Source organism: Silurus meridionalis, chromosome 11 (assembly GCF_014805685.1).
Source record: "Silurus meridionalis isolate SWU-2019-XX chromosome 11, ASM1480568v1, whole genome shotgun sequence".
Classification (NCBI taxonomy): Eukaryota; Metazoa; Chordata; class Actinopteri; order Siluriformes; family Siluridae; genus Silurus; species Silurus meridionalis.
In genome coordinates this window covers 20354393-20369110 of record NC_060894.1, presented here as the reverse complement: position 1 = coordinate 20369110, position 14718 = coordinate 20354393, and the positions used below count along the sequence as shown (strand labels likewise).

The 14718-nt window shown below is 38.4% G+C and overlaps 1 protein-coding gene across 1 annotated transcript; it reads left to right on the top strand.

The window, feature by feature from the left end:
• Positions 1 to 793: 793 nt before the first annotated feature.
• Positions 794 to 13810, top strand: ca9 (carbonic anhydrase IX). The gene is made up of 11 exons (XM_046861916.1): positions 794 to 1017; positions 4786 to 4818; positions 6356 to 6526; positions 6624 to 6766; positions 6910 to 7002; positions 8158 to 8224; positions 8351 to 8508; positions 9185 to 9311; positions 10964 to 10978; positions 11764 to 11857; positions 12033 to 13810. The coding sequence occupies exons 1-11, from the start codon at positions 849 to 851 to the stop codon at positions 12088 to 12090; spliced, it is 1128 nt and encodes a 375-aa protein (XP_046717872.1). The 5' UTR covers positions 794 to 848; the 3' UTR covers positions 12091 to 13810.
• Positions 13811 to 14718: the final 908 nt, after the last annotated feature.

Genomic DNA, 14718 nt, shown 5'->3' with positions numbered 1-14718 from the left:
GGGTCGTTAAATTGCAAATGACTCTTTTTGGGGGGGTGGCATTCCTTCATTTGCCATTCCAAAACCACCTACTGGCTGATATCCTTTTGCTTGACCTCTGACATACCTGCTGCTCTTTAGGCTTTATTACAGGATTAGGGATCAGTTAAACACTGAAGATATTCTGATGGAGAAATGAAAGGGGGTGTGTTTCAGACCTTGATCATGTTACGAACAGATTAATTTGGGAGGCAGCAATCAGTCATTGAGCAGGTTCTAAAGTCTGAGAGGACACTTATATCTTACAAGATTGGAGTCACGGTTACATTGTGCTTTAATCGAACTGAAAAACTATCGAGCCTCATTCCAGAGTGAACACAATCTATGAGTCAAAGTGAACGGGCAGCTGAAGGAAATAAAAGAAGTTCTTTGGAAGTGATGTTGCGTAAATCGCCATGACAAAATGGACTCATATCCTCTAACTTCTAAAATACTCAAGTTTCTATTTCCATCCAGTTTTCTAAGATCTTTTTAGAAGATAAACTGGAGCTATTTGGTGTAATAAAGGGAATTATGTATTATTTATTACATTACAGAGATTTCTTGTTAAACTGGAACATGATTCAATTGAAAGAGGAAACACATTTTGGCATTTAAAAAAACAACACAGACTTGAAGGTTGCATCGAGTGAGAGTGAGGAAGAAAGAAAGAAAGAACTGAAGAAAGAGATTGAGTGATGTCCTGGGCACCTGGTGATGACTCCTGATTGGTGGCTTTCCTGAGGGCAGCCTTTAAAAATGCTCCACCTCTAGGTGACCGGCCTGTGAGTCAGTGAAGCTGTGGCTTTGTCTTTATATAGTGTGAGTGTATGCCTAAGTGTGTATCTGTGGGTTTACTGATCAGAAGAGGGGAAAAAAAGCACCTCAGCATGCTGTTCAAGCTCTTCATTACCCTCCTGCTCATCCACAGTCCGGTGTTGGGTGAAAGTTCTTCTGAAGAAGATAATGGAAGCAGTGAACAAGAAGGGCATACAAAAGGTGAGTAAAACAGACACGTTCCTCAGGTTCTAAACTGCAGGCTCCTGTGAAGAACATTCTGCAAGTTACTGCAGGATCAGTAATCCAGATTCTGTTTGAAATATTTATATCAAATTCTTTGTAATCTTTTCACTGTGCTTTCTTATTGATTATTATTTCATGTTCAGATTTTCTTTTGCATGCTTTTCCTACCATAATGTAGTTGGGTGTTATTTATATGCAGCGAAATATCGAAATACAGTGCGTTATACTTGTAAGAAACTTTTAATAATCAAATGTAAAGTCTTTTGAGTTGAATCTGTTCTGCTCCACAGCATTTCGTAGCATTTCGTCTGTTTTATGGTTAGGACAATTGCTTATTCATTTACTATATTGTTAGAAATTTTTAATATATTATGTACAGTGTAGTATAATTTTTCTTTCCCACTCATAAACAAGAATTAATAAAAATATCAAATCCTTTAAACATCTAGATGTTGGGTTTACATCCTGCAGCTCCTAGGGATTATATGGGGTAGGATTTTTACCTGTTAGAAGTCTTTATTCAGATTTATATCATTCTGACCAGCTCATCCAAGACATTCCTGCTGACGTTAGTTACAGCTTGTGGTTTTGTTATGGCAAGACTCCCGAGACTACGTGCCGGTGCCGGCGTTCCCCAACCCTCATAAGGGGCGAGTAAGACGTGGAAAGCATGTTGGCAAAAGGCATTATGCCCACTTTCACTTCTCTGACACAAAGCTGAGACTGATTTTCTTTCTCTCTTTCTCTTCCACTGAGCCGGTCATTGTAAAACTGTAATTCCTAATGTCCTGAATGATCTTTTTATCTCCATTATATTTCCATTAGTAAACCACAGTTTCATTGTACATGAAAATATTTAATTCCAGATATACTTCATCTTTAATACATGTAGTTTAGTGGTGTTGGACAAAAATTGTCCAGGTCGTTGACTTGGAAGATCCATGTGGCACATAGGAAAATACCTCATCGTGACCCAAACAGTAGAGCACAGTGTTTTCTTTCACTCATAAGTTCCAAGCTAAGACGTTTTACAAGAAATGCTCTGCCACCTGCATTTGCTGATTTATATATACAGATATTTCCTTTGTTGCCAAGTCTGCTTTGAATTAATCCATTAAACACCTCAAAACAAAAGCACACTGTTTGGACTATTTCATTTGAGTAATCCCTGGGGAATCAGAACATGACATAATGAAAAATAATTACTCAAATTTATGCACATGAAATCGAGCATCCATTCGTTTGAGCTGAAATTTAAACACAAATTTCTAAACGACTCTTACAAAGTTAATCTGATATTAGCTCACTTAATCTGTAGACACCTGAAGCAGTAAACAGGTAACTTGTGAAGGGATTAAGTTAAAGGTGTAACAGAGCAATTTGCAGCTTTTCGCTACACCAGATGGAAATCACGACGCCATTGTGTATCGTTATTAGGAAAAGATTTGACTGAGGAGTAATGCACAAGAAGTATATTTTTTTTCCCTTAGTCATAGCTGTGAATCAGTCTGATGATGAAGTCAGATTTCCTTATTAAGTTTCTTAAAGCCGCTGTTTGGCAGTCACAGAAATCTGAAAGATCCGGTAACACAGCCTTTTTTTTTTTTTTAATGATCTAAGACTGTGGTAAGGAAAGCACAGTATGTGCAAAGCATGATTAAATACCAAAGCAGTTACTAAAACCCTTACCTTACCTAACACAGTATTAAAATACTATACCACAAACACACACAGACTTTCCAAACCTTAGCTAGAAGGTTGCTTGTTATCTCGCTTACTGGCACAATTTTTGCTCTCCTGGCTGCTGGAATTAAAAATGTTAAATCTATTATTGATTATTTCGGTGATGACGTTCCTGATTTGTAAACACCGGAGAGAAGGAGATGCGTTTCCTCTAAACATACAAGTCAGGATTAAAGGTCTAAACCCAAACAACTGCTTTTGAGTTCAGCTTGACAGGCAAATGTACCAGGGTCCGAATCTGTCAACATTAGAGTACTAAAGCCAATTTAACCCTTTTTTTGTTGTGTTAGAAGCCAACACAGCAAACATCACATGTGGGCAGAATGTGGAATATGCTGGTTAACCCTTTAATCTCATAGAAACCTACATCAGTTTCACTGCAGGTCATAATAGTTACTGTATAACATGCATCCAATGTAAAGGCTCATTCATTCATTCATCTTCCAGGTGAAGGTCAAGGGGCTTTAGAATGCATCCCGGGAACACTGAGCTTAAGGCAGGAACACAACATGAAAACATACATTTATTCACTAATTTCCACTTAGGGACAATTTGGATTAGCCTGTCCACCTTGAAGAACCTTAGGGAAACCAATGTGCACGTGGGAAAACCTTTGAAAATAAAGCGTAACCCGAGCTCAAGATGGAACTTGGGATCCTGTGAACTCTGTGCTTTATTGAGCCACTGCAGCGAAGGGTCCTCTAAATAGGAACCTTCTCTGATCCTTCTGTCAGACTTTTCCTAGAGCGATAAGATAAACTAAGGAAGAGTTTTGTTATTAAATGATTGAGGGGGAAAAAAGTAAATTTTTTCAAGACCTAAATATGATGCAAATTTTGTAGGTTTTCATGACACCCCAAAAAAACCCTGCCTGAGTAAACAAAATGAAAATGGTTTGACAGGTACAACCTGGCATTCCAAGAGTGAATTATAAACCAGGAGTTTAGGCATTAATACCCAACATAAAATTTCACTTTTTCAGTTCTTGATGGCAACGAAACATTGTTCCGAAATAATTACAACTACACACCAAAGTGAAGCGTTTTGCCATGTGACCCATTCTTTCCCGATCCCACTGTGATTCTAAGGTTGCAAACTAAAGAACTGCTCTGTAACTTTATCACGACCCACCATGCAACCCAACAATACTGCCTGGAGTCCTGATGGACATCAGCACATTGCCAAAGCTCTTTAGAAGGGCCTCCATATAAGGCTCAGTCTCAGGCGCATAATGCCTGCATTCAGCCAGCTGGATGGAGAAAGGATTGTGCAAGCGAGCTGACACTAGGGAACAGAAACAACGTTTCCATTAATGCACCTGTACCTCATGCTAACAGCGTGTGAATATCTATCACTGCTCGGGGTCAATACCTTTACTATGAAGGACTTTCGATGCATTTTCGCATTCGTGTGAAATCAACCAATATACAATGACGAGTCCTCTTTTTGCTGCCAAAACAGTCATGACCAATCGAACATCAACAGCATAAACTTCTTCAGCAGCTTAAACTACAGGAGCTCGTCTGTTGGATCGGACCACACGGACCAGCCTTCGCTCCCCACGTGCATAAATATTCCTCGCCCGCCCACGACCCTGTCGCCGGTTCACCACTGTTCCTTTCTTGGACCACTTTTGATAGATACTGACCACTGCAGACCAGGAACAGACCACAAGAGCTGCAGTTTTGGAGATGCTCTGACCCAGTCGTCTAGACGTCACAATTTAGCCCTTGTGAAACTCGCTCAAATTCTTTGACTTGCCCATTTTTCCTGCTTCTAACACGTCAACTTTGAGGACAAAATGTTCTCTTGCTGCGTAATAAATATATCCACGCACTAACAGGTGCCATGATGAAGAGATAGTCCTCAGTGATCAGTGATATTCACTTCACTGCTCATAATGTCATAATGTTATATATATTTAATTATATAAAGTGTAACAATCATGCAGCTATTGATAATTGTATTGTATTTTTAACCCCATTTCTTTTTTCTTTCCAGGTTCATCCAATGGCAATCACTGGGGCTATAATGGTAAATAAATAATGTTGTAATATGTCTGCATGCTGTGTCAGTTCCTCAAGACCTTTAACCAGTCCACTATGATTATGAGTGTTAATTACCGAGCAAATCATTACCTCCTTGGACATATTAAAAAAGAGTTTCCTGCAGACTTTTTTCTTTGTGCAGGCTGATTACTTATTAACAACTATTAATCAATACTTCAACGCTGGCCGCGATCCTTAATTTTATTTAGTTCTGATAAGGATTAAAGGTGGTGTTTGTTCATGGAGCTCTTTGCTCGAACTCAACGTCCTGTTTCACCTTCTCTTAAATGGTGTAAACCATCTGGATACCTTCTTGTGGACGTGAGTCCAAAAAAGAACATTTGCCTTTCTTTTGCTCACCTTGTCTACATCACAAGCATTTTTCTAGTAAAATGCTGTAGAACTTGATGCCAAGTGTTTTTTCAGATATTATCGTTGTTAGCCATCACATACAGCATGCTAGTTATGTCTACTGCACCGAACAGATTTCTGCTAAGACTCAGAGATAAATCTCTAATTTCCCAACGACTCTGGTGTGATATCTCCCTTGGATGCTGGAGCACCCTGAAGCAGCTCCTTACAAGCTTACTGCAAGATGTTGAGCTGAAAACAGTGTGTTTGAAAACCACTTTTGTTAATAATTACTGCCATAACAAAATCACCTTGTCTAGCTCTGTCACAACCTTGTGGTAAAATCCAGTTTATTTTGACCAAGTATCATTAATCACTTGATCAAGCATGGAGCATGCCATCAAAAAAAAAAAAAAAAGTGTTTCTTTTGCCCTGTATATCCTCTACAGTAGTATAAAAACCAACTGTTCATCTGTTATTGAGGAAACATACAAGCTAAGCTCACAACTTAACCTCAGCTTAAAGATGTCCTTGACACTCAGGACTTATCATAATATACCACTTGGCATGCCACCTTACGTCAAATCTGCACTGTTGCTACTTTGGCATCACTGTAAACTTCAACCATGTTCTACAAGTTGAACATCATGAGTCACTTCATGACTTTGTGTTCTGTGTTTGCTGTGCACAGAAATGGTATCAAGGTGATTCCCACCATCCCTTGTGGTTTAGCTGGAACCATGTTTACATACATACAAACTAACATTAGCATGGCTCTGAAGATTGCTTCCATTGAATAATGGTGAGAATAGTGATAATCATTTTATGATCAATAATCGCATGCCAGTAACTTTCAATGTAGGACCATGTAGGATTTTGTATCCTGTTTTGTACTGCAAGTTTAAAGGATATAGCATCACTATGCCATATATTAGCATTGAATATTGCAAAGGGATCTGGAAATTCAACATTATGGCCATTTTTGTATCTTGATGACACTTGATGATATGAACACAACCACATCTTAAACTGTACATTACTTATTAATGATTGAATACATAATTTAATGACCATTCTGACACTAATGGCCTCGTTTTTTTCATGCCAGAGTTTTATATTTAACTCAGTGACATCACAAGGGCAATGATCACTCTTTTTTTTTTATTATGCAGACCAGAGATCATGGCGGAGCACCTTTGGAGACTGCGGTGGAACCTCTCAGTCTCCTATTGACATTGAGACAAGAGACGTCAGTTATAATCCCAGTCTGCCAGCTATAAAATTACAAGGGTATGATTTAAGTGGTCAACCTGGATTGAAACTGGAAAACAATGGGCACACTTGTAAGTGAGTGGTTTGTTTAGCTCACGGTTTACACTGAACCACCTTGAATGAATTGTGTGGTACATATCGTTGAGAAATGTTTTTTTTGTCCATTAGTGCAGCTCCAGTTGCCCAAGACTATGCGTATAGTAAAAGGATTTGACCAGGTCTACTTGGCAGCCCAATTGCATTTTCACTGGGGGACCACAGAGGTTCCTGGTTCAGAGCACACCATTGATAATGTCCACTTCCCTGCTGAGGTTTGTACAGTAAACAGTAATCATTTAATATATCCACTCAGAACATATTTCTATGAATTCAGGATAAATGCAATGTCTGTTTATACTGAATTAAGCAGTGTTTACACTGACACCGACCTAACTGTTATGATTTCCCTTTTAAGATCCATGTGGTACATTATAATTCAAAATATGAAAATATTAAAGAGGCTGCAACCAAACCGGATGGACTCGCTGTGTTAGGAGCCTTCATCGGGGTAAGATTAAACTCTTTAATACACAAAAAATAATGTTTTATTTCTTTGGGTGTGCTTTCAATCAGGTGCTGTCTGAGATTAAAAACAACCCTATAGAAACCTTTTAACGTTTACTATTACCTAGTTTTCCTGAAGGTTCCATCCAAAAGCAACTTATACTTGAGACAAGTTACAACTGAGAAGCTGGGGGTTATGAGTCTCTCCCAAGAACCCAGCTGTGGTTTGTTGGCACTGGAATTTGAACTCATGACCTTCTGACCCTTTGATCTGAAGCCTAATGCCACCAAGTTTCCACATAAGGGTTCCTCAAAAGAACAAGCCATAAAAAACATCATGATGCTCATTTTAGAACTTGCTTTAGTGCTGTAGATCAAATTTTTTTTTTACTCCATTTCCAAAAAAAGCTAGGATGCTGAGAAAAAAAAAACAATGCAATGATTTTCCCAAATGACTTAAACCAGTATTTTATTCACAGTAAAATATAGAAAAGATAACAAGTGTATAAAATGAGGAAATGTACCATTTTACGGAATAAATTAGCTCATTTTGAGTTTGATTGCTGCAACAAATCTCAAAAAAGATGGGCAGAGCTTCACCAATCCAAACTGCATTTACAAATTGTGGAATAATTTATGTTCACAATTTAATGTTTATCAAACCGACCAACCAAACATCCTCAACCAAAATGTTTTTTTTTTTTACAGGTTAAGTTGTTAAAATACTGCTCCTGTACATGTTATATGCCTTTTACAGTGATTGTATGAAAGGTGTTGTTAGGCACGATGTGACGCAGAACGATTAAAATCTGCTTGCTAGTGATAAAAATCATTGTAACATACCCTCAAGTATTCACGATAAACAATTCAAAGAACGCAACAGAATGTAATCTGTTAACATTAACCTTCAAGACAAAGATCAGGGCATTCTTTAAACAGGGTTTAGTTTAAGTGGAAGTGTTTTTATTGGTTTAAAACCAAGCACAATATTGCATTGTAAGAATAAATTAATAATGCTGCGACAGGTAGGTGTGTGTGTGTGTGTGTGTGTGTGTGTGTGTGTCTATATAATAAATACAATTTTTCCAAAACTAAATCCACTTATTTATAATTGTAATGAAATTAACATATACCATATTCCTTAAACTTCCCATTACAGATTGGTCTTCATGAGAATGAAAACTATGGAAAAATCCTGTCTGAAATTAAAGATGTGAGTGCTGAGGGTAAGTATTTTAAAAATTTCGCCTGCATATGCTCTTAAATGAATATATGTTGCATCCACGATTCTAATAATTATTTTGGTTTGAATATCAGAGTAAATTTAGTGTAAAACTTGTGTTTTTTCCCAGAGTCGAGCACTACAATCCCCAGTTTCAATGTTCGTCACCTTCTGCCAAACAGTCTGGAGAGGTTTTTCAGATACTCTGGGTCTCTCACAACTCCACCATGTTACCAATCAGTGACCTGGACTGTATTCAATGACACAATTACAGTCTCAAGGAAACAGGTCCGTTCTATCATGTTTATCATCATGGGCTAGTGCTTGCTTTGGTATTCTGATCTCGAGGGTTTGTGTTTCATAAAAACAAGTGTACACTGTAGACAGTTACAGTATCAGGCTCTGTTTTTGTTTATAGTGCAGTGTGAGAAGGGTAAGGCTTAATGAGGCTTTAAATCATTTTTGACATAACCTTAAAACCTCCTGTGAGGGTCCTCAGAAAGAGCCCACTGAAAGGCTGAAAGTTTAGGTAGGTGGTACGAGTCGAAGTGACATCCACACAAATGCCAGAACTTCCCAGCAGAACATTGCCCAGAGCATCACGCTGTCTCCACAGGCTTGCTTTCTTCCCAAATTTGATTAATCAGACCAGGATTTCTTCAATAATTGCATGGTCCAGTTTTGATACTCACTTGTTGGTGCACAGGGGTCAGCAAACAAAGCTATGCATTTTGGCCTCAATCAGGCACTTAATCTTGCCCATTTTTCCTGCTTTCAACACGTCAACTTTGAGTACTCATTGTTCACTTGCTGTCTGATATATCTCACATAACCCCATGACAATTAGCACTCTAATAGCAATCAATGTTTTGACTGAAACCATATGACCCTTTGGTGGTTTTAATGTCAAATGCTGATGGGTGTAATTACTAATGGTATACATATTCTTTTTTTTTTTAAACAGCTGGCTGCTCTGGAGTTGACACTGAAAGCAGGACACAACCATAGCTTATCCGAAAACTTCAGAGCTCCACAAAATCTTAACGGAAGACAAGTTCTGGCCTCTTTCCAATCTTCACATAATGTATATGGTAAGAACATCATTTTAAACATTATGTGGAGTCAAATAACTTTATCAGTAGCCACGCACACCATCTCTAGTCATTTCATGACATATAAAAACGGCATTTAAATGTAAATACGGGATAAATATGGGATCTTTTTACATGCTTCATCTCATATAGACACGATAATAAAAACTAAAGGAAACATTTCATAAAACGAGTTTCTTAGCTGTATTTTAATACTGTGTTAAAAATGCTCGTAGTTGATGCAATGGCCTTAGAACTGTTTTGTATAAATTATGCAACCGAAAACATAATCCAGTGGCTGCTATTGCTCCATAAGAATGTACACAATACATACTGTAGTAGTTTCTTTTATTTAAGCACACGGCGTTGCGTTAGGAAGGGCATCCAGCGTAAAAACGTGCCAAATCAAATGTGCGGAGGATCCCCTGTGGCGACCCCTGATGGGAGAAGCCGAAAGAAAGTTTTAAGTAAACCAGATTAGATAGAAGAGGGTCAGTGTGTAAATCTCCACTATTCCACACTATTTCATTTTAGTGGAATAATCACAGCAGGGTGTCACCTGGTATGAGATGACAATTCCCATATTATTTTTCTGTATAAATGACACTAATAATTGACCGAATTCCTTAGATATTTGACATACTTAATGGTACAAAGGCACATGCATTTGCTATACTTGTTTGTAGGTTGTAGTCAGATATAAAAGCTCTTAACACTGACAGGCAAATGAAACATTGCAGCTGGTAGACCTTTGTGCATTGAGCCAAAGTCTGACACGCCCCTGATCACCCCTGATATAAAACAGAGAATTTCTTTGCACTCAGCGACACATCATACTGAGCACTATTTTAATGAATATTATTTAAATGTATATATTTCCAATGTATTGAATGTATATATTTTCAGTGTATTTGCTTCCTGAACAGTAAACCAACAGAACATCTTAGGTCCAAGCTGATGTTATGCATGTTCTTAAAGTTAGGATTAAATCCACGGCAAACATTCAAATAGGATAATACTATGAAAAACTTAGTTTTAAGACCCACTGACCCACAATAATGCTGATTTGATGATAAATTCTGTCCGTATATACGAGGTGGTAGCAAAATGTTTTGAGACTGGCTCTGTTTACAAGAAAGTAGTTTGTTTTTCTATGTTTGCACACTATCACCTTCAAAGTCCCCTTGCACAGCAATACAGCGCTCCCAGTGTTCCTGCCACGTCTGGAAAATATTGCTGGAAGTCTTCTTTTGAAATCTTGACAAGAACCTTCTGCATTTCCCGTTGGTCAGAATAACACCAGTTAGTACCATTAGTCTCGAAACCTCTTGATACCACCTCGTATGTGTGGCACACACACACACTGGCAGCCATATGCCATCGAAAATATTCATCTGAGGGGATTGAAACAGATTATGTGTTGAGCACTGTTAAGACTCTATGTTCACATCAATGGTCATACATGTTTCATTTCTGTGACTCGGGACTCGAAGCAAAACCAGTTCTCAAGCTGGTTCTCATGCTGAACTGTAATCTCTATATTTTCTCAGAGCTGATCAAATCCTCTAAAAATGAGTTTTGACACATGATATTTCAAAGAGCTTGATATCGTATAGTTTGTTTTAATCTTTCATGCTTTTTTTTCTTTATAGACAAACTATCTCGAGGTATGTCATGACTCCAATAATACCCTTTTTAATCTTCTTTCGGCTTCTCCCATTAGGGGTCGCCACAGCGGATCATTCGTCTCCATACCCCCCTGTCCTCTTCATCTGCCTCTTTCAAACCAACTACCTGCATGTCTTCCTTCACCACATCTATAAACCTCCTCCTTGGTCTTCCTCTTTTCCTCCTTCCTGGTGTCTCCATCCTCAGCATTCTCCTACTGATATACCCCATGTCCCTCCTCTGCACATGTCCAAACCATCTCAATCACACATCACTCACCTTGTCTCCAAAACGTCCTACATGCGCTGTCCCTCTAATAAACTCATTTCTAATTCTGTCCATCGTCGTCACTCCGAACGAAAATCTCAACATCTTCAGCTCTGTTACCTCCAGCTCCACCTCCTGTCTTTTACTCAATGCCACTGTCTCTGATACTCTTCTCCACCCACTTCACCCTGCCTGCACACTTTTCTTCACTTCTCTAACACACTCTCCATTACTCTGCACTGTTGACCCCAGGTACCTGAACTCCTCCACCTTCTCCAGCTCTTCTCCCTGCAACCGCACCACTCCACTGCCCTCCCTCTCATTCACACACATGTACTCTGTCTTACTCCTACTGACTTTCATTTCCCTTCTCTCCGCGCCGTACCTCCCCCTCTCCAGGCTCTTCTCAACCTGCTCCCTACTCTCACCACTAATCACAATAATAACCTTTTTAATATTAATTAAATTCATATTTTGCATTTCTTTATATTTATCCAAATGCCTTTCTGGCCCACAGGTGACATCTTGGCCATTGCTTTTGGAGTGTTGTTTGCTCTGACTTTGCTCCTGTTCTTCCTGTATGCTTATCGACAGCGACAAAACCACTCAAAGTGAGTAACTACATCAGTGCTTGTTTATGTAGGAAAACTGGATGACCTTCATTTCTCATTACATTAAACTTTATGTCCTTCCATAATTTTTATTGGTATAAAAGTACAAGATAGTGTTCTAGTACTGCAAGTGTGGACATACAAACACTTTCTGAACACTTTCTCTTCCCCACAGGATGTCTGACACCAGACAAAATGTTATCTATAAACAAGCAACCAAAGAAGATGTGTAAAGCTGCCACGTGTGCTTTGGTTACAAACAATACAGTGCCAGTTAAAAGTGCTTACGCTTATAGAGACAAATGCATGTTCCCTTATGTTTATATGCAACACACTACAAGTTAAAAGGCAAAAACATACACGAAATGGACTGTGAATGACTGGAAGAAAGTTTTGTGGATATTCCAAATGTGACATTTTACAGAAGATCTTCTTTAAGATTCTAAACAGGACAGATGTTAGCAGACTGCCTCAACTCCACAAACATGGAGGTGGAAGCTTAATGGTTTGGGGTTGTGGAAGGTTGGAGATTCATTTCGGGTGAAAGGAAAACTGAACCAACATGGCTACCATTCCATACTTCAACACCGACTTCACCATACAACAAAACGATGAGCCGAAGTGGACGTCAAGGACTCTTCGAATTTTATTAAAACAGAAAAGGGTATTTATGCAATTTTATATATGTATAGTTTATTGGATTATGCACACTTTATCCAGGGCAAATTACATTTTTTTTGTCATTTTATACAACGAGTGTTAAGGGGCCCTGCTCAAGGGCCCATCTGTGGCAGCTTGGTGGTGCTTTGAACTCATTGCCTTTTAATCAGAAGTCAAACATCTTAACCACTGAGCAACCACTTTCCCTAAATTTCTGAGGAAGAACTGACATATAAGGTAAACCTATATATCAAACAGAGACATAAACAACCTCAGCAGAATGTGGGTCATATAAACCAGTGACCATTTGTAGGGCAATAAAAGTATGTGTTAGTAAAGGAGCCATTTTACTGAATAGATTTTAATGAAAATAAAGTGGAACATCTGTATATATGTTACACCCCCGAGTTTGTTGCATAGAAACAAAAGGAACATGCATGTGTCTTTCAAACCATAAAAGACTCCAAACTTTCCAATCTTCTCACACTCTAAGGTCATATTATCGAGTTGCTGTCAAGACATTGCTGAATGTTATATAGAAAAACAGGATCTGTTAATGAATTGCAATTGTATTGTATTATTGTCTTTATTCTTGTAATTACTACCTTGTTGTCTCTTGTGGGCTTTAATTTAAAAAAGGAAGATGTAGTTTTGTTGTATCACAAAAAAATTCTCACTTCCATTTTTGCAGTATAGAAACGCATTTAATTGTTGTAAGGCCGTACGAGAAGCCATGACCTATTTCTGACCATTTTCAAAAAATCTTGTTCCGTGTTTAAACTTCGCACCGAATTACCGTGTTAACAATGTGTTCATGTTACGTTGATGATACGCACAAAAATCCGTACTCTATAAATCAATGAGAACAATGAATGGGTTTCAGTCAAACAAGAGGAAAGAGACGGAAAAATGGACAAACTACGACATATCTGTTTAACTAAACATGGTGGTTGAGCAAAGTAGTCACTATGTAATCACAGCAAAGTGACTGGTGTTTGTGAATCATTTGCTCTGTTTACAAAAGGCAATGTCTATTCAACCACAACATGATAATGTACACAGGTCAGACAAAGTTCATGCTAACTGAAGTGAACTGATCTGGCGGCTTTGCTATCGAACATTAAATGAAAACCTCAAGAGGTGGAACTGTGAGTGGCTGATTTGCCAACGTTGCAATTAAAAACTCATACATGCCACTAACACATGATAACCTTGTTTATGGGGATTGTTTTCTTCAGAATTTGATGCCTGTAGTATACCATGCATTTTGTAATAAAGATACAAATGAATTATTTTCCGAATTTCTCTGGAACATGTTTGGGAAATTATCTTCAACATCTGGTGCTGTGTTTTCCATCGTTTCTTAACAACGTCTGTATATTTTCGCCAAATGTACACACCAGCAAATCCTAATAAAACATGAAGCGAGTGCACCACTTCGCTCCAGATTTCACAAAGCATAGGCAAGACAGGAGTCAGGTGATCGGATCCCGGTGTAAATTCCTGCGAGCGAATATAAATCCTGATCAAAACTGAACTTTGTTCTTGGGTAATGGAGGTTTTATGATGTGCAGCGCTAAACAGAAACGAGTACGTCTTACAGAAAACGGTGAACACCTCCATTTCTGGCATCCTTATTTTGCCATGTGTAACGTTATCCGGCATGTAAAATCAAACCCGTGCGATTGTTCATGTTAGCTCATTTTCTGAAATACATTTGAAAATGCTAAAATCGATGTTGCACTAAAACAAGGCCAAAACCGTCAGCTGAAATTCTTTCCTGAATGACCCAGGGCAGACACGTACTTCGAAGAAACACGCCCTCGAGGCAAATATTTACAACTAACATGGATGACTGAGCCCTTTTGTGAGGGTTAATCTACATCTCAGGTGTGCAGGTAAAAACCTCAATAAACAAAAACCAGTGTCAAAAATGTTATTTCAGTTACGCCACATGTTTCGAACAGCAAGAATCCCCATTTGTTTTATTTGAATTTGGAAAATCTTTGCACTTCTATAAAGCAGCAAAGAAATCATTTGTGATAGCGTGTGAGCGCCAGAAATGAATATTGCTGCAATGAATCAAATCTGGCACTTTAGATGAAAAGGCCTCCTCAGAAATTCAACAAATTGGAAACCTCTCCTAAATCCAGAGTGTAGGAAGTGTTAACGAATCAACATGGATGCTCCCAACAACAACA